The sequence below is a fragment of the Varanus komodoensis genome, unplaced genomic scaffold (genome assembly GCF_004798865.1).
Source record: "Varanus komodoensis strain SLA01 unplaced genomic scaffold, ASM479886v1 scaffold5, whole genome shotgun sequence".
Classification (NCBI taxonomy): Eukaryota; Metazoa; Chordata; class Lepidosauria; order Squamata; family Varanidae; genus Varanus; species Varanus komodoensis.
The window spans coordinates 14,088,572-14,108,510 of NW_025336087.1; the positions used below are offsets into that span (position 1 = coordinate 14,088,572).

Consider the following 19,939-nt stretch of genomic DNA (forward strand, 5'->3'; position numbering starts at 1 on the left):
TCTCTCTCTCTCTCTCTCACACACACACACACACACACACACACACACACACACACACACCACTTACAAACAGGGTGTGAATACAATAGGCCCTTCAGAATTGTGTCATGAAAATGATGATGTTGCAATGTGGTGAGAGGGCAGGAAGCATTGTTCTCACTTAGACCTGACTTCATGACTTAGCCAGGTGGTCAAATTTGATTGTGTATGTGGAGAGCCATGGGGTTAGAGTACACAGTGTGACACAGTGGTTAGAGCACTGGACTGGAACCTGGGAGAATTACATTCTAGTCCTATTCAATCATGAAGCTCATTGGATGACTTTGGGCCAGTCAACTCTCAGCCTAACCTATCTCACAGAGTTGTTGTTGTGAGGATAAAATGAGAGCAAGAAACTATGCAACCCACCTTGGTTTCCTTGCAAGAGGAAAAAATTAAGAGTATAGATAGAATACAATGATGATGATGACAGTTCTGAGTAAGGGTAATGGTTCCTCAAAAATTCAGTTCTGAGTGAGGGGAGAAAGCATTCCTTCTCTTCAAATTAAAATCAGTGAGAGAATACTGTTCAGAACTTCCTGCTTCCCAAATTACTAACAGGTTCTCCCACCCCATAGTGGGTTAAAATGTTCAGAAAAACAACTGCTCATTTTGGCTCAGCTTTGCCCAGAAGCTCCAATGATCTTATAGCTCCTTTTGGTTACGGTACCCCATTTGTGTGGGGAGCTTTCCCTGACAGAAGCAGTAGAAGGGTCCAGGCTCCTGAGCACTGCACCAAGAATACGGGCGATTGCTTCTTGAATCAAACCAACAGCTGTAATTGCTTTGCCTCCCTCCACAAAGGCCATCCATGGACATGATTACTGCTTTGTCAAAGCCGATACGAGCCTCTTCCAAGTGATTTCTGCATCAGCTCTTAAAGGGGTTGTCATGTCTTCAGTTCCACTTTAGAAATGTGGATAGGAAGAAAGGAAGGAACAATAGGAGGTGATGTTTCTTGGGAAAATACTGTATTTGATTGGCCAGATCAGCTCCTGAGGGTTATTTCCCATAGAGAAGTGAATATCAGTCACTTTCCATATGCATATCTAACCAGGGGGAGGGGGACTTTGCTGCCTCCTACTTCCTGCTTTCAATTCATTCATGGTCATAGATTCATAGACTGATTGAATAGTAGCGTTACAATGGGCCAAAAAGGCCATCAGGTCCAACACCAAGTCACACCATCCTACTCAGATTACTATTTTGCTTTGCCTTGAGTGTCTCTAGTGTGGGAGAGTCCACGACCTCTCTTGGCAACTGGTCTCACTGTCCTATTGCTCTGACAGTTAGGAAGTTTTTTCTGGTGTCTGGCCTGAATCTGGTGTGCTGCAGTTTAAGTTCATTGTTCTGTGTCCTACGCTCAGGGATGAGTGAGAAGAGGGCTTTTTCTTCCTCTTTGTGTCAGCCTCTGAGGTACTTGTAGAGTGCTATCATATCCCATCATAGTCTTCCCTTCTTGAGGCTTAAAAATGCCCAGCTCTTTCAGACTCCTGTCACAGAGCTTAGTTTCCAGACTATGGATCATCATTGCCCTCCTCTGAATCCTTTCTAGTTTTTCTGCCTCTTTTTAAAACCTGGGTCCCCAGACCCTGAGCACAGTATCCCAGGTGATGTCTGGGAAGTGCTTAGTAAAGGGCAACTAATGCCTCCCATGTCCTGAAAGTGATGCTTCTATTTATGCATCCCAAAACAGTGTTTGCCCTGTTGAATTCCATTCTGTTGCTTTCTGCCCAGCATTCTGGAAGATCCGGGTCACCCTGGACAAGCATGGGCAGCTGTTTATCAGCCTCCCGTTCCAGCACTGAAAAGTATACCAGTGGAGCAAAAAAAAACTAGTACAGGGCGGGCCAAGGGAACGCTGCATCTTTAGCAGCTCTGGCACAGCCAGGCTTGTGACCCTGCCTCCTGGAAGGGGCTCCCTGCAATGCTCCCAGCAGTGTGGTATCATGTCTGCAGCTGGTGCAGCTGTACCTAGAGCCCTCGGTATGGCTGGTACTACTGCATTTCAGTGTGCTAAAGATTGGTTCCGTTCAGACAACAGAATGCGCCCTCAGGAACTGAGTATGGGCTGAGTGTAGGTTGCTCCTGAGCTATGGGCCGTTGCTGAAACATGCATCATCATGTTCAATTGAGAGCCAGTGTGGTGTAGTGGTTAAGAGCATGGGACTGGGACTCAGACGATCTGGGTTCTAGTCCCCACTCAGCCATGGAGCCAACTGGGTGACTTTGGGCCAGTCACAGACTCTCAGCCCAACCTACCTCACAGGGTTGTTGTTGTGGGGATAAGATGGAGGAGGAGATGTAAGCTGCCTTGAGCCCTTTGTAGGAAAAAGGCAGGATATAAATTGAAAAATAATAAATAAATAAATAAAAAAATCATAGTGTTGTTTGTTATTGCCTGAGATAAACAATGCTGTGTCCTACCTGAAGGAGGATTCCTCAGACGAGGAAAGCCAGGGCAGTGAGCCCCAGCTGCAGTGAGGCACAGGGGCTCCTGCTGCAGATGGCTTCCCTCTATTAGAAGAGGAGCTAGGACTCTCATGGGCAGCCCCTGTGGTTCCCCAAGAGCAGGAGCCAGAGACAGAGGGATCCATCCCATGGAAAGGAGGGGGGATACACGGCTTTGACTTCAGCAAAAATCCAAACACTTTAAAAGGGGAATTGTCCACAAAACAGCATACTGACTTAGCTGGCTGTGCTGAGTTACAGCTGACTATAAATTAGTTCAGGCTGAGGTGCTCTGTGTTGCAGACAACAGACAGGATTATCTATGCTCCTAGACTTTGTTGATGCTAACTGGTATCTAGATGCCTGCCCTGTTTGTTGATCATTCTTTTAGACACCCCCACCTGACTTGGAGCTTTGACTCCTAGATTGAAACTGACTATTCTTGAAAAGGTAATGTGGAGCCTGGGTATGTGTGTATCCAGGGTAGGACAAACAAGCTTGCACCTGAGTTCAGACAACAAGAAAACCCATGGTTCAACAACAATCCATGGCTGAACAATAGCCTGCATTCTACCCATTCTCATGTGCGAGTTACCTTGTTATCTTGACTCAGCCAGTGCATACACAATACCTGCCCAACTGAATCCATTATAATTATGCAGACTTGTATAAGGAAAGAATATGTGTCCCTGGAGATGAGGAAATCATTTCCCATGCTCAATGCAGTTTAAAAAAGTTTTCTCCATTTGTTTAAGCAGACAAAGGATAAGCATATGCATTACTGGTCCTGTCATCAATTTCACATCTGTATTAACTTACCTGTGCTTTTAGCCCCTGGCCATTAGCACATTTTTCTTGGCAGGTGGCACTGAAAAGTGAGTGGGTATGGAGAGGGAGAAGCACTTTGATCCCGGCCCCAACGTTGGCCTGACTGCATGTCTTGCGAGTTGTGCCACCTTCCACATCTTGTTGGATTCCAAAGTTATTTAGTCTCAGTTTTGATTCTAATGAAGACATTTTCAGCAATCAGTGTTCTAACCATCATGTCCTGAGACATCCAGACTCTGAGAAAAGGAGCAATAAATGTACTTAAGGAACAATTTGTGCAACATAATTTTATTTCTCAGTGCTGCCAAGACAGGTAGATTGCCAATTTCTATATACTGAATCAAGACCATGATAGGAAATGATAGTCAAGTGGGGGGTCATTTAGAACCGCCATCCATTGTATGAATGGAAAAGAAGTGAGGGAAGGAAGATGATAGTTCTACTTGAAAGTAAGAAAGTCAGAGAAAGTGCAATGGATTCATATGAATTTTACTTCTGTAAATGCAACCTCAGGATTCCATCATGGACCATTTTCTTCTGTGTTGTGCAAATTCTGTGGACCTGCAGACTATATTTTGCAAACTGAAAAAAATCAGATTTTATCAATGAGTAGTTGATGGAATGAAAGATGCCTGACTATCTGCAAGACACAGATGTGAAGGGTGTTTTAAGACCTGCATAGCCTTACTTGAAAGTACGATCATTCGGTATACTTCTCCAGCCGTTATTACAAAGTGTTGTTAGCACGCTGATATTATTTTAGTGATTTTTAAATTCAGTCACTACAGACTGCTGCTTAAAATTTAGCAATGTTTTCCTATTTGCTGGAATTTAAGGAAGACATGAAAAGGCACAAATCTTTTCTGAGATACAACTCCGAGTGGGTATATAGTGTTGTGTGAACCATCATGTTTCTTCAGACCAGGAGAACTAAACCTCTTTTAACCTGAGGGCTTAATTCAATTTCAGTTAAGTTCTTGGGGACCAGCTTCAAGACAGTGGATGAAACCTGAGACAAAAAAAGAAAAGGGCAAAAGGCAAAAATGGCAAGACCAAACTACCAAAAATCTTTTTAACCTTTCTGCAGCATTTTTGGTCCAGAAAATCTGGTATTATCTGTGAATGATACAATGAATCACTGGTGTAGTTGGATAGTCACAGTGTGTGTGAAATGGGACATATTGAAAGGTAGAGAAAGAACCCCAATTTCCCTCTGGGGAAAAAAACATATATAAAGGAACCAGCCTTAATCTTGCAAAGAATCCAGAAATAGAAACCTTGGTAAAGTGGCAAGTTCAATGCCTTAAAACATATTCAAAAAGCTGAGAGTCAAGTGCAAACATGCACTTCCATGTATATTCATAATGTTAGGCCCTTTCTTTGGGTCTTGGATATCTTTGTATTTGTTTCATGTTTGTTTCCACTCGACTAATACTTGAAATAATAACCATGCTACACATCCACTACACTTTAAATAACAGTAAATCAGGAGCTGCTGTATGGGCTCTTTTTCTTGTTTTCAGTTTGCTTCTTTGAGTGATTAATCTCTTGACCTTATAAACAAAAGAGGATATAAAGTTAGTGAGGAATGTCTCAAAGCTCCCTATTATGTAACCAACCCAAATATATTCATCAGGACTATTTGCCAGTGGATGTTTCTTCCCCTTCTGACCTTAGTATGTGGCAACAGAAACAAAAGATGCTTTGAAACCTACAGGAAAAATGAAAGTCTTGTACAGATATTCTGGTTGCTATTATAGACAAAATTATATTGATCAAAAACATTTTCTTATCTTTTTCATAAACTTTTTGTGCAGTATGAATAAATGTTTGGATGTAAAACATAGGTACAATTGTGTATTTGTTAACACGACTGCTAAAATATTAGGTTGCATCAACAGAAGCGTGTTATAAGACAATAACAAGAAGTAATGTTAAAACTCCATTCTACCTTGGTGTGACCTAACTAGAATACAGTATCCATTTCTTTGCTACAGGAATCTCCAGTTTAAGAAAGGTGTTGTTTAAGAAAGATGCAGTTTAAGACCTTTAATGACAAATGGGGACATATCTAGATGAGGGCGACCAGGAAGGTGAAGAAAGGTTGAAGCAGCTGGGCACGTTCAGCCTAGAAAAAAGAAAAGGTGATATAACAACCATCTTCAAATATTGGAAGGGCTGTCACTTAAATGATAGAACGGATTTGTTCTCCCTGATACAGAGATTTGAATCTGAGCCAGTGGGTTCAAATTACAAGAAATGGTTGGGGTCAAGCATTAGGAAGATCTTCCTGACCATGAAATCAGTCTAACAATCGAGCAGAGTCCCTTGGAAGGTGGTCTTTTCCATTTGAGCTTTCAAGCAGACCCTGGATGGCTATTTGTCAGGCATGCTGTAGCTGGGGATTTCCTGAACCGGCAGGAAGCTGAACTTGAGTTCTGAAATTCCTTTTGACTCACTGGTTTCAATCCAATATCACACGTGCTTGTAAAAGGCTACCTTGGAGAATTTCCCAGCTTTCAGGAGGTGATTTTGAGGTTGTGAGGAATGGGGAATTGCTCTCACCCAGTGCCACCATATGCTCCAACCTTTTCTTTAGCGCAGGTGATGACAACTAACCATGCAGAATAGGAGTTTTCTTCATCACAGTTTTGTTATGCTTGAAAAGTAATCTGACTTCCAATACTGAACCAGGTCTGGGCCTAGATAACAATAAGGGGGAAATCTTCCTGGTGGTCTTCAGATGCTACCAACCGTACCAGCTTTCTGCAACCTGGTGCCCTCCAGCTGTCTTGGACTTCAGCGTCCATCAACCTCTCTCAGTATAGCCAATGGTCAGGAATGCTAGAAATAAAGCTCAAATGTCTGGAGGATACCAGACTGGGGAGGTTTGCTCTATACACTTCTCCTCTGCTGAAGTGTGCATAGTTGTACTGTACAATCAAGCGTGCAGGTATCCTTAATAACAAGATCTGTACATGTAAGGATCCATTTACTCTCTGTATTTTAACATAAAGATCTCCTGTTTGCAACATTCAGTACTTACCAAAGTCATTATTTTCTCTTAAGAATTTCAACCATCTGTTACGGCATTTTAGTGGTACTGTTGCATTATGGGCAGTGTCCAGTGGGGCACTTATGCCCCACCAGCTGTTTCCACCCAGCAATTCCTTTCTGCAAGCTGTGGGTCCTGCAGTGCAGAAATGGGGCCCACGCTTACACAAAGGGAACATACCACTTCCCAGGGGCACATGACCGTTCATTTCTAGGAGGAAGGTTGATGGAACTTCCTTACAGAGGAAGCTCTACCGACTGCCACCCTCCAGAAGCAAGTACTTCTACTTATTTCCAGTTGCCATGGACGTGTTAAAATGCCATTGCAGGCCTGGGAGCCCATTACTGCAATGCAGTCAGCAGTGGGAAAGAGAATGGGAGTGACTGGGAGCACGATACTTTTGTCAGGAAAAGATCCTCAGGTGCCCTTTCGAATTAGATGGTGACTATTTTTCCAAATGTATCTGAGAGTTTGATAATCTGACAACTTCTACTGATCATCTGTATTTGCAGTATGTAACAAGAATAAGCCAATATTTAACAGCATCATATAGCTGATGTGTAATAGCAAGGGCAGTTGGTGTCCCCTAATAGATGCCATGCAATGGAGTTTAGTATATTTTAAATTTACATTTATTTATTTAAAACTTTTGTAGACCATCCCATTACCAAAGTCTCAGGATGGTTTTACAATTCAAAATGTTAGAAAAGGAAAAAAAAAACAGTATCCTAAATTTTTGCAATAATAAAACCCCAATTAAAACAGTCAGATCTTAAAACATTGGGGGGGGGGGATGGTTTTGGCCTTTGGCCTGACGCCGAAAAAAATAAAGTGACGGCGCTAGGCAAGCCTTTCTGAAGAGCAAATTGCACAGTTGGAGTGCCACTGCAGAGAAGGCCCTGCGATTCTTAACATCATCAATTTCACCAATATTCCCACATAATTTCATGAAACTTCAGTTCAGCGGTATTTTAAAAACATAAAACCACTTCCTGTGGCATTTTGTTTGTTTTCCACACATCATGTAAACCACAAATTGCCATCCCATTGAGGACAAATAATGCCATCCTATACATGATGAATCAGAAGTAAATTCTAGTATTTGCAATGGATCTTACTCCTAAGTAAGATTGGATAGGACTGCAACCTCAATTTACAAATGTGGTTAGAATTTGGTGCATGTTTATGGGGAAAAATGCAACTCTCAGCATTCCCCTTTCTGTGTATGCATGCATACTGTTGTACCCTTTCCAGGTGTATACATTTTTGTTTGAATTATTTGTTTTATAACATTATTGGATGTGTTAATACAAACTAAAGAGTAATCATGAAAGGTTCAATTCCATTGTGCCCATACACCAGTGGAACACACACACCATAGGCCTAATGGATTTCTTCCTCTTCACAGCCCCTCAGATCTGCTTGGGAATGGAGGCTGGAAGAACCCTCCAAAGCAGCTTTGGGAAGGTGCAGAGGGCTGTGAAAGGGAACTCTCCCTCTCTTTCATCCTCTCTTTCTCTACAAACAAACACACAAGCAGACATCCCATTGTACGAACAGAAGTCTGCTCATGTGATCTTGGATGGAACCCAGATATCCTAAGGAAATAGCTAAAAATAAATACATAACCTAATTTACAACCCTTTAAACTGGGAATACATAGATTCAAGAAAGGCTACCCCAGTTGATTACAATTGCAGCTTTAAAGCAAAGTCCACTTGCTTAAATACTTTGTGAATCAGATTGCTAACAGCGCATGGGAAATGCTGGTACAGACCAGCATCTTTTATGAAAGATAGGCCCAAGATGTGGTGTGCAAGCATCTTCAACTCTGATTTTGAAGAATTGCTTTTGTAATGCTTCTGTACAAATCATATTTCTGAAGTACCTGAATCCCCCAGTTCCTTGATGTGCTCAATCCACTGCCATTCAGATCACTTTTCATAATGCAACAATGACTCCTAAGACTTTCTGTGAAAGTGTTTCTGATATGTGATAAAATTATTCCATTTAGTGTTGCCTTTTGCTTCATGGAGGTGAGTTCTCTCTGTGCTTGGTGTTCAGTGGTTTAAAGTCTCCATCAAAATTTATGTGAAGAAGCAGTCAGAGAAGAGAAACTAAGGGTATGGAGTACTGGCTCCAGGATCAAATCATGGAGGGCTCCACAATGTTGAGTCATTGCCTTCGGCGGTACAGCTAGCTAGGGCTGGAGCTTGAGAGGGAAGCACAGGGCCCCAAAAATGAGAACCCAAAAAGTGACAGGCCAGGGAATGGAAAACTGCATGTGCTCGGAGCACTGCTTTTAAATCAGAACTGAGAAACAGTGTTGTTGTTGCAACACATCAGGGAGGGAGAATTTCTGGTGCATGGAAGGGGTGGAAAGGGAGAGAAGAGGAATGCTAGTTGCATGCTTCATAACTGAAACAATTCATGCGGCCACCTAAAGTCCTGGCCATGTAAGTAAGACCATTAAACCCTATTGCCTAGCTGCACCATAGACCACATTGCCAACTAGATCCTGGTCTGTGTGGCAAAGGATGGCTAGAAACAAGTAGGACAGCAGCAAAGACACCTGTAACTGAAAAAGAAGTGGAGTAGAGGCAGGAATTTTGGATGGAGAAAGATCTCATCAGGCTGGGTAAGAAAAGATGTCCTCCCACTGCACAGCTATTCCAAGTACAGGAAACACCTCTTCCTCTGCTACTGCAATTGGCAGCATGTTTAACATTTAACACCTACTTCCTACACTTATAAATGAGAACGCTGTGTACAGAAGGGAGGTAGGGAATGAAGCTCCCTTTCTCTAAAGATGATAAATAAGGACAAGTTTAAAAGAGAGCATGAAATAGCAGCATTTAGAATGATGGGAATCAATTGGGTTATGGTGACTTTTTCCTCCTGTGATCAGGAGAGGGGATGTGCGTGGAAGCCCAGTGGGACTGACATTGATCATCATGGCCATAATGGTTGGAGATGCCCTCCAGTACCAAATGGGACTTGCACTGTCTGTTTAAAAATTAGAAGTATGAGTTGAGGAAGCATTGTTTTCTTTTTCTCAGCAACAGGCCTGAGCTCAGGGGCACAGCATAGATGGTTGCATGTTCAGCCTCTGACTTTTAAGGGATCCTGGGTTATAGCAGAGCTATAGAAGGCTGAGACCCCAGAGACCCATTGTCACTGTGGGGGACCTCATACGGCCATGCCGTCAAGAGCTAATGGTCTTTTCCTGTAAGCTGATCTCTCTGTAGGAACTTCCCTGACTCAACTCAACTCAGTGATATAGCAGAGTCCACTCGGGGCTCACAGAGGTGCAGTGCCAGCACTTTTTAATTTGCAGGGATGATGGCATTGCCTGCCACCACTGCTCTTGTTTCCTTCTGAGGTCAGCTGCGATTCTAGCTGGGGTGAGGGGAAAGAAGCTTGCTAGCAAAAACATATTGCTCCACACTGTAGCTTGTAGCTTCATGTTTGGGCTTGTGTGGAATAAAAACTAAGACTCAGCTATGTAAGCTGTCCTGAGGCTATGCGATGCGACGGCATACAAATACTCTAAATAAATACTGTGTTCAGACAACATAGCCCACATTCAAGGGCAAAATATGAGCTGTGTGTACAGTCCACTGAACAAACTGCACTGACAAACCATGGATTGTTATCCATGAGCAACCCATAAAGAGAACCTATGACTTACTATTGAGGTGTAAACGGTGGTTTCTTCAACATGGTTGGCTATTTCAGCCACGCTCAGGCAACATGATAACCCAGTGTTTCAACAAACATCCACACTCAACTCATATTCAACCTTTGTGTGTGGGTTATTGTGTTGTCTAAACCCAGTCACTAACTTTAGAAAAGACCTGCTGTAAATAGAGATGGGAACAGCTAGAACGGATTCGTTGATATGGATCAACACAGCTGGCTGAATTCTCAGACTCTCCTTGTGGACCTGGTTTTAGGGACTGTCATAATAAGTGTTGCCATGTTATTATTTACCACTATAGTATTGCTCGCACTTCTGTTGGAGGGAAATAGGGTGTTTAGTATAGAGATTTTTGTGCAGCTATTCCATATGACATGCATTTGTCATGCATTTTTGTCTGATACATACATTTCTTGCAACCAATTTCTCTAATTCAATACATTTGAACTTTATTTTCCCTAGTATACATAGTTTTGCATGCCTTAAAAATTTGAAGTACTCCACTGCAACATTTAGAGAAGTGGAAATTTTCAAAGTGTAACTGAGTCTCAGTTCACATAGTAGTTAGAAACTGCAAAATTGGGCAACATAAAATTAAAATACAAACTAAACAAATTCTACTCCCAACGCTACCTTTAGGCAGAGTCAAGCTGCTGTGGGTTGGACAGATGTTGAAGGACAGAGCCATGTGTGGCATGTAGCTCAGGTGCTGTGGAGGACATTGTCCTGCTACCAGTCTTGTAGTAAGATTCAACTGTCAATCAGGTCAGTTGCTGTGCATGGACTGGGGGTGGGGTGTCAACTTGTCTGTTCCTGAGACAGCAAAATGTCTTGGACTAGCCCTGTGCACAGCAAAGCAGGTCAAATTTCCAGCTGCAAAACAGAAGGCATGCACTGCCCTTCTCTGGCAAGAAGGATGACATGCACACTCTTGCTGCTTCAGGACACAAAGATAAGATAAAAGTGTACACACTGTTTTGATTGGAAGGCCAGTGACAAACACCTGAAACTTGTTTCAGCAGGTGAAGCTAGAATATCTTAGATTTCACGGATTCTCCACTCTGAAGTTCATATTCCCCCAAAAGAGTACATTTTTTGTTCAGTGCCTAGCTCTTTGCTGCTTAGAGCCCTTAATATATCTCCAAGCGCTGTCATGGTGCCAAAGAAAACCTGGCAATGACACACTGCTCCAGAGAAGTTGGGTCCCAACCATTCTGTTGCTATCTGTGAATTAGTCCTCAGCCTAGCATGGTTGTTTTGAGGATAAACAAGTAAGAGCATAAAGCTACAGGAATGAGTAAAAACAAGATCTCAGAAGCTTTTTGTGAGAACAAATTGTTGTCAGTGTATTTCGGTACCGGGGGGTGAAGTGCGTGAAGATTCTGTGCCCTCAAACTGAGGAGAACACATGCAGAGACAATGGATGGAGCCAATCCATGGTATAAAAATCCCATGCCAAAAGAATTGAGAGGGACCAAATACACAGAAGTTTCCACTGTATACAGACAGTAGAATGCTATAAATTCATGGTAGAAAATCCCCTATATTTTGTCTCTATTAAAGTTTCTTGCCATGTGATATTTTGATAACTTTAAGCAATATATTGCAGAAGCCCAAATTAGCCTGAATTAGGTGCATAGTTATAGTAAGCATCTTAGAAAGCTTGGTGGAATGGCAAAACTCAATGTGATGCAGTTATTCCAGGATATAACATTTATAGAAAAGACAGAGCAAGCTGCACTGATGGTGTCATTCTATATGTCAATATGGCATTGAGTACAATAAGTTGGATGTGTTAGGAGAAATAATGCACAGTGCAATCAGAAGTGAATCTTCTTGCTTACTCTCTAGCATGTGTTCAAGATTGCACCGCACATCAAAGGAACAGTAGAAACACCGTACCGAAATAGTAATGTATAGTTTGAGTGAACATGTTGTCACTGCCTTGACCAATGTTCTAATGGTGATTTAGAGACAGAGAAAGGAAATCAGGGGAAAGGCCAAAAGAAAAGAAAAGCAATGCTGCAAAAACTGACCACTATAATTATCTTCACAATGGTTGGGGAAATGGTTGGGTTAGTATGGTCATATAACAACAACAAGACAAAGTTTGTTGATTAAATAAGACTGCAATCTGAAGTTTGTATTCTGTGGACTAAATTAAATTAAGTACATGGATTAAGCCCAGTTACACCTGAGTAAAACATGTTTAATCTTGCCCTGTTATCCCTTAGAACTGCTAGTCAGTATCATGGAGTTGACACGGGGAAGTAACGCTTGATGTAATATTCAGCATTGCCCAGGATCTGGTTGAAGATGTCATTGTTGGAAATCTATTTGTACACACACATGCACATGTGCAAACACATGTGCACATGTAAAATTCTCAAAAAGGTCCAGCACTAGCATGTTTCTTTTCAGAAAAGGGAATTACTCAGAAGTAATTTCTTGTGGACTCATCACCATCTCCATCAACATCACTTTCTCCCTCTTGCAAGGAACCCAAGGTGGTTTACATGGCTCTCTCCCTCTTCACTTTATCCTTACAACAACCACCCTGTGAGGTAGGTTAGGCTGACAGTTGACTGGCAGAAAGCCACCCAGTGAACTTACTGGCTGAGTGAAGACTAGAACCCAGATTTCCAGAGTTCCAGTCCAATGCTCTAACCACTACACCACATTTGCTTCTTGAAAAGAATTTGTAGAGAGTGAGAGAAGTCAAATTCTTTCAGGAAAGTTTGGGTAATTAAAAACCATTATAATAACAGCTCAGAAAAAATATATCCCATAAATCAGAAAAAGTATAAGCCCAAGGGGACACCAGCATGATCAAACAGTAGTGTCAAAAAGCCATAAAAACCTTCCTTCAAAAAGTGGAATTCACACCCTACTGAAGAAAATAAAAAACAGATGCTCTCTAATTAAATAGATTTAGCTGAATGAAAGACCATCAAAGAGGGGAAGTAAGGACAGCCAGTATTCACCCAATCCAATACCCCTGAACAATGTTTACAGGGCTATAGGATTTTTGGAAACTGAGGCTTGACATCAGAAGATATCGTATCTCCAAAGTCAAAATTGGGACTCCATTCTTAGAGCATCCTCCATGCTTGCAGCTGGAGCAGAAAGAACTGCACCAGCTGCTTCTGCAAGACTGCAAAGCATCCTTCATCTCTGTGCTCCTGCTCTGCATAGGATGGTCTAAGCTTGGGGTTCTGGGCATCTCCTTAGAAATATGCTGCATATTATTAAAATAGGTCTCATTAATAGAAAATTAGAGAGCAGCCAATCTAGTACCGACAGCCCATCATTGCTGTCGTTTTTAAAGAAGGGCATCCAGGCTGAGCTGGGAAATCATAGACCTGCCTGACAAATATCCATCCCAAGTAAGTTAGTGAAAAAATAAGGTTGGTACTGTTTAGTCACTCTGAATTGGTTTAAATAATGATATCTTGAGAGTGCAGAGATCATCTCATAAAAACATTTTTCAATGCTCAAGAAAGAAAAATGATTAGGAAAGAAAAAGAAATAATGCCTTTATCAAAATGGCATCGTGTAAAAAACTATGGTACAGTGTACCATTATGGTGGGTTCATCTTGAAAAAGATCTAATATTGTAGGAAAGTGACAGAAGGGAGCCCTAAATGATCAAGAAATTGGAATACCTTCCTTTTAAGAAAAAAATAACCTAATGCTTTTAGGCCTTTCTGTGTTAGGAGAAAAATATTACTTCAGTCTTTTCTGGTAAGGAAGGAAAGGCGCTCCAATCTCTTGATCATTTTAGATGCCTGATATTTAAGTTTTTAATGTCCACAAGCCAGTCCTTCAAGAACTTGAGGTTACCCCATGATAATATTAGTTCACACAAGGAATACGTCATGTATGATCCGTATTGCCACAAAAGGTGGCCATGTTTCCTTGTTTGCATAGCATACACCTCTATTTGAAGAGATCTTTTATTTGCAGAGTTGTCCAGTCCAAATCCAGACCTGAAGGAGGCTTACTCAGGCCTTTAAGGTACCCATCAACAGGAAGTGCCTGCACACGATGCCTGAGTGAGCACATCACTCACCTGGTCACCAGCACCCCCACTGAAAAGATACATGTTGCACTTCTGTTTCAATTATATTTCTTCATTCTACATTTCCATCAATATGCATAAATTACAGGCCATTAAGCAGTAATTGAAAACACATTTATATACCAGTCCCTTGCCATAATTCTAAGAGCTTATTTGGGCTGTTGTTATTGTGGTGTTCCTGTACTTTAAGTATATTTGAATGTGTCTGGTTATTAGATTGAGTACTGTTTTAATGTGATTACTGGCTGATGCTGCATAATGTTGCTGTGACTGTGTGTTTTCAGCTTTTAATTATGTTTTATATTGTTGTACAGTTTAATTTATATATGCCATAAGCCATCTCATAAGCTTGTTTTCCCTAAAAGGTGGGGTATAAATCTTCAACTAAATAAATGAGCACATGCCCATTTTTGGAATTAGCATCCCCCTCCCCCACCCAGTTTTGGCTAGATGTTTCCTTCACAGGATCTATTCATGGTATTGAATTCCATTCACAAAACCGTGGAAAACACAAAAGAAAATCTACAATGGATGAAGAACCCAATGTACATAGGATTCACCAACCTCCCTTGATTTGCTTTCCTCTTTTTCTGGGGTGGGGGAACAGAACAACACGTACCAACAGCCCAGGCATGAGCAGGAGAGAGCAGGTGCCCTCTCCATGCCATGCCACTCTGACTTGGGCAAGTAGCTCCTTTGCAGGTTGCTGAGTGTGATGTGAGAACCCAAGTCATTAAGGGTGAAACAAGCCCATGGTCACTTCGTGGTTTGTTCCTGAGGTCTCAAGCCAATAATGGGAAATGTGTGTTGGATGTAGTCAGTGGGCACACAGAGATACTGTTAAATTTCTTAAATTTATGAGTGACACTTCCCATTTACAGTGTGCTCAAAACCATGTAGAACAATCATTAAAACACAGAATGATTAAAGGAACCCAAAAATAGAAAACACAGTCATCCATGAGTGCTTGGCTCCAGACTTACTCATACTGAAGATCCACTGAAATCAGTGAAACATCAGTTGGTCTTCTTCTGTCTACTCTAAGAATGGCAAAGCAAGCAAGTCAGTGAGTGCTGTTGGTCACAATCCTATCCATGCTTATATTCAGTAAAGTCCTACAACTCCCTGTCAGTGAAGTAGGAGTTGTGGCAATTTTTCAGAATTGTGCTCTTGGAGAGTCTGGATTTGAAGACAAAAGAAAGTACTCAGGAGACTTAGCAGTCTGGGAGCCACAACATAGAAATCCATGTTCTGTATCGAATAGGAAACAAAGCTTGTCTAGCAAACCACATTGGATATGAAGGTAATGGCATGAATTAACATGCACATTTTAAAAAGTAAACAGCAGCTTCAGGGAGCCTGGGCAACCCTGTGATCAGAATTACAGGATGCTAAGACCAACCCATGGTCCATCTAGCCCAGAAGTGTCAACACGGAGTGGCAGCAGTTCTCCAGGGTTTCTTTCCTAGTCCTACCTGGCGTTGCTTCAAACTGAACCAGGGAGCTTCTGCGTGCCACTGAGCAATTGCCCCTCCCAAGCTCCCAACCCCAGTCCTCATAAAAACCTCCTTCCAGCTCTTTGCATTGCGATGGAAGCCTCCTTTGGCATTTTCATTGGGAGGGAAGAATAGCAGCTTCTGGGAGTGGCAGGACTACGGCAGCGGGACATCTGTACTTGCTGCCCCTGAGGCCCTGCTCTGGTTGGCTCTTGGTCTTCAGCAGTCTTCTCCAACCTCTTGGCCACTGGGGGCATGAGACATCAAGTCCCACTATACGTAAGCCTCAAGAAAGATATAGTCCAAACCTCTGTACAGCACCCAGTGTGGGAAGGCTGGTGTATGCGAGACACATATAGCATTTGCTTCTGCAATTTCAAAATCAAGAAGCTCTGAAACACTGCAGCATTGTCTGAGCAAATTACAAACACACACACTCCCCTGTTACAAATAAAATACACAAATATATAATTCCAGAATGCACACTGCCTTCTGAGACAATTTTATTGCTTCCGACCCTGCACTATAAAATGGCAATAGAACTTTGAACTCCAAATTACTGTCTTTTGATATATATTTTCATCCCAACCATAATACACTTTATAGCATTATTGTTCTCTATCTATCCCTTAGACACAAATGCCTTCTGGAGCCTGTGCAGATGCATTTAAAGCAAATTTGGCACAAAGGAAATAAATTAATGTAAGTACAAATGCTGCATTATTGATTCTTGTACTAAATGGACATATATTCAACGGACATTGCACATTAGGCCAAAAAGCTAATGCACACACCAGGCTCAATTTAAATTGCTGGATACAGAACAGCAGAACACAGACTTTGAAGGGCATATCCAGGTGGCTTCAAAGTAGAGCACTGGCTGTGCTATTCCAGTCCTTTCTAGTCCACACAGCAGACCATGGCCATGCAAAATGTGACATGGGAAGCCAGTCAAGCCTTTGGTCCTGCTAGCTCAGTAGCACGTACACCAGACTCCCTCAGCCTGGCTTCATCCAGGTGTGTTGGACCGCAATTTGTATTGAGTATGAGAGACACAGTCCAAGACACCTGGTGGGTACCCAGTTGGAAGATGCTGGTCCACAGTGATTGGCTGAAACTCTTCAGTCTCTTACTGGAGGGGCAGTCCCCTATGGGGGTATCAGAGATTAAACACAGTACATTCAACATACAAAGGATGGGCTTTACCACCAGTCTACCAGCTGCAACCAGGTGTCACCTAATCTAAGTTTTGCAACCAGGTTAGCAACTAGTCCAGCTTTCCTAGGTGTCAACTAATCTAAATTTTAAAATCTTGACCAGAATATTATCAATTGGTGATTGTCAGAATTAGGAAGTACCTCATGAGGGAAAAGTGGGGAGGGAAAGAGAGAGAAAAGTCCAAAAAGGTATTTTCCCCCCTTATCATTACAAGGAAGATACAAATGTACTTCCTTACCACAATGAACAAAATGAGGGCAGCAATCCAGTGCTAGCCCTAGAATGACATCCTAGGCAAGGAATCCCTTCAGGGCCCATTTTGTTCAGTCTACTTTGCTGTGCTGCCAAGAATTGCAAAACCTAGCAAAGTAGAGCTGTGTGCACTGACTCCTGTCTAGACAAAAATGATATCAGCCTGGAAATGGGGCAAGAGACAGACTTTAAAGCTAACCCTAGTTCTAGCTGACTGCAGGCATTATGCTCAACAGACACTGAGCCAGCGAACTTAATCTGATGCCCCACCGGCTGAGTGCCGAGGGCAAGCATCCAGTACATCCAGCCAGTTCTGTAGGGACCATACCAAGCCTTGTGGTGTCATGGAGAAGGAGGAGCTGCTGCTGATTTAACTGGGTCTTTGTCTTTTCTGCATGTATGGGGTGAATAGTCAGATGGTCGTACCTGGAAACTTTGAGGGTTGGACTGGAATCACAGCCACTGGGCATGCCTCCTGGTCCCACTGGCCATGCATTTGGTGAGCATGAGGAAGGGCCCTGCCCACATATGTGCCAAGAGGAGGGTGATGCTGGGCCAGCCAGGATGCTCCCTTGTGTGAGAAGTCTGATGCTTGCACGTTTGAACAAAATAAATTAACACACATTTTGTTCAAATGTGCAACATATCTGCATACACACACATGCAAATTCTAAAATAATGGCCATAATTTAAATGCAAATGCAGTAGATGGAGAAGACTGTGACCAGGTGACATGTGCGAGTGGCTCAGCTCATTGTCCAGTTGCTGTGGGTGGGCGTATTGAGAGCCAAGTGCTTCCTTTCTAAAGGTTCTTCATGTTTAAACAGGACTTAGACTAGACAGACCTTCAGTTGGGCACTTTCAAAATACAGAAGAATCATCTTGCTGCCCTTGGCCAGAGGAATCTCCTCTACAAAAGAAGCAAGCATGTGAGAGTTCATCTGAAAGCCCCCTCTTACATAGGTTCCTTAGTCTACACAGAACAAAAGGTACAAAATATTCCTTAACCAAGTTGCATTAAACAAAAAACAGAGTTAAGGAAAACAAATACATGAACTCCATACAGGATTCCTTATGATAAAAGTTAAAAGTATTATGTAAAACCACACAAATCATTAAAATCCTGGTAGGTTTCATGGTGTACAGTAATTGTAGATAAATGTTTATCTTGCATGAGCCAGGCCAGATTTTCTACTGAAACAATTTCTGTCATGCCTGGACCAAGGATTAAGTCTTGAAAGATGGAGTCGCAGCTTGCCCTAAGGATGTGGCAGGCTGGCTGTGGTAAGCAGTGCATGAACAAAAGCACTTGGAGATACTGCCCTGGGGACTCAGACCATTCAAAATGGGTTGGCACTGTGGAGATGCCACATCAACACTGCCCAGCACTAAACAATAGGTTTAAAGCATAGAAGGAGACAGGAGGTGCTTTAAAAACTGTTGTATTTTTTCATTTGTAGGAAGCTAGATGATGCAAGAAGAATTAAACACAATGAAGAAAGAGGATGCCCATCGCAGTAGGGATAATATGCACCCACTTCCTTTTCCCCATTGCTTGGACCCTGTTGCCAAGTTGGACATGGCATCGCCTCTCAGTGAAGAATTCAGAACGCAGCTTGCCCCATTTGGATATGGCCCTCCCCCAGGCCTTCCCAACTTCCAGGGGTCCTTTGAAGGAGGATCCCGTAAGCGTAAAAGCATGCCCACCAAAATGCCTTCTGCCATCCTGCCAGGGGATCCCACATCTCCACTCCCTAGATCTGAAGACACTGTCACTGGAGGTTCCCCCAGCCTCCCTTTACTATTCCAGCACCACCACACTCAGCCAAAGTACAACGCCCACATGATAGACCTGTGCAACATTGGCTTTCAGTTCTACAGAACTCTGGAACACTTTGGAGCACACCCTGTCAAGGAAGAGCCAATAAAGCCAAACGTGCTATGGCCTGGCCCCACAACATTTCTGCAGGCTCCCTACCCATACTATCCTAAAGTTCACCCTACCCTGATGTTTCCTTTTATTGTGCCACCTGATTTTCATTTCAGAAATGCTTTCCCTCTGAAAAGGTCTCCAGAGCCACCACTCAGGAGAGCTGAGTTAGGAGAACAAGCCGAAAACAAGCAGAAGGTAGACAGGGTGGACGTGAACATTCAGATTGACGACAGCTACTATGTTGACGTTGGAGGGGAGCAAAAACGCTGGCAGTGTTCCATGTGTGAAAAGTCATACACCTCCAAATACAACTTGGTGACTCACATTTTGGGGCACAGCGGCATCAAGCCACATGCTTGCTCTCACTGCGGCAAGCTTTTCAAGCAGCTGAGTCACTTGCACACCCACATGCTGACCCACCAGGGCACCAGGCCGCACAAGTGCCAAGTGTGCCACAAGGCCTTCACCCAAACCAGCCACTTGAAGAGGCACATGATGCAGCACAGTGACGTCAAGCCATACAGCTGCAGGATCTGTGGGAGGGGGTTTGCCTACCCCAGCGAGTTGAAAGCCCACGAGTCCAAGCATGAGAATGGCCGGGAGAACATTTGCATCGAGTGTGGCCTTGACTTCCCAACCCTGGCACAGCTGAAGAGGCACCTAACCACCCATCGTGGTCCCATACAGTACAACTGCACAGAATGCAATAAGACGTTCCAGTATCCAAGCCAGCTGCAGAATCACATGATGAAGCACAAGGACATCCGCCCATACATCTGTACTGAATGTGGCATGGAGTTCGTACAACCCCATCACCTCAAGCAGCACTCTTTGACTCACAAGGTAAGCTGACGCCAGAGGTCTCCAAAGCATGGGCGAGCCGCTA

General features: G+C 42.8%; 1 protein-coding gene across 3 annotated transcripts in view; it reads left to right on the top strand.

The window, feature by feature from the left end:
• The window catches only part of ZNF366 (zinc finger protein 366), a 43,099-nt gene that overhangs the window by 6,631 nt on the left and 16,529 nt on the right, over positions 1-19,939 (top strand). The window contains exons 2-4 of one of the 3 annotated variants that reach the window (XM_044446503.1): positions 16,284-16,352; positions 17,948-18,109; positions 18,581-19,896. In XM_044446503.1, coding sequence (XP_044302438.1) covers positions 18,589-19,896 — 1,308 coding nt within the window. In that variant the 5' untranslated portion in view covers positions 16,284-16,352; positions 17,948-18,109; positions 18,581-18,588. The remainder of the gene's footprint in view (positions 1-16,283; positions 16,353-17,947; positions 18,110-18,580; positions 19,897-19,939) is intronic. The other 2 variants (XM_044446502.1, XM_044446504.1) reach the window with 2 other exon arrangements.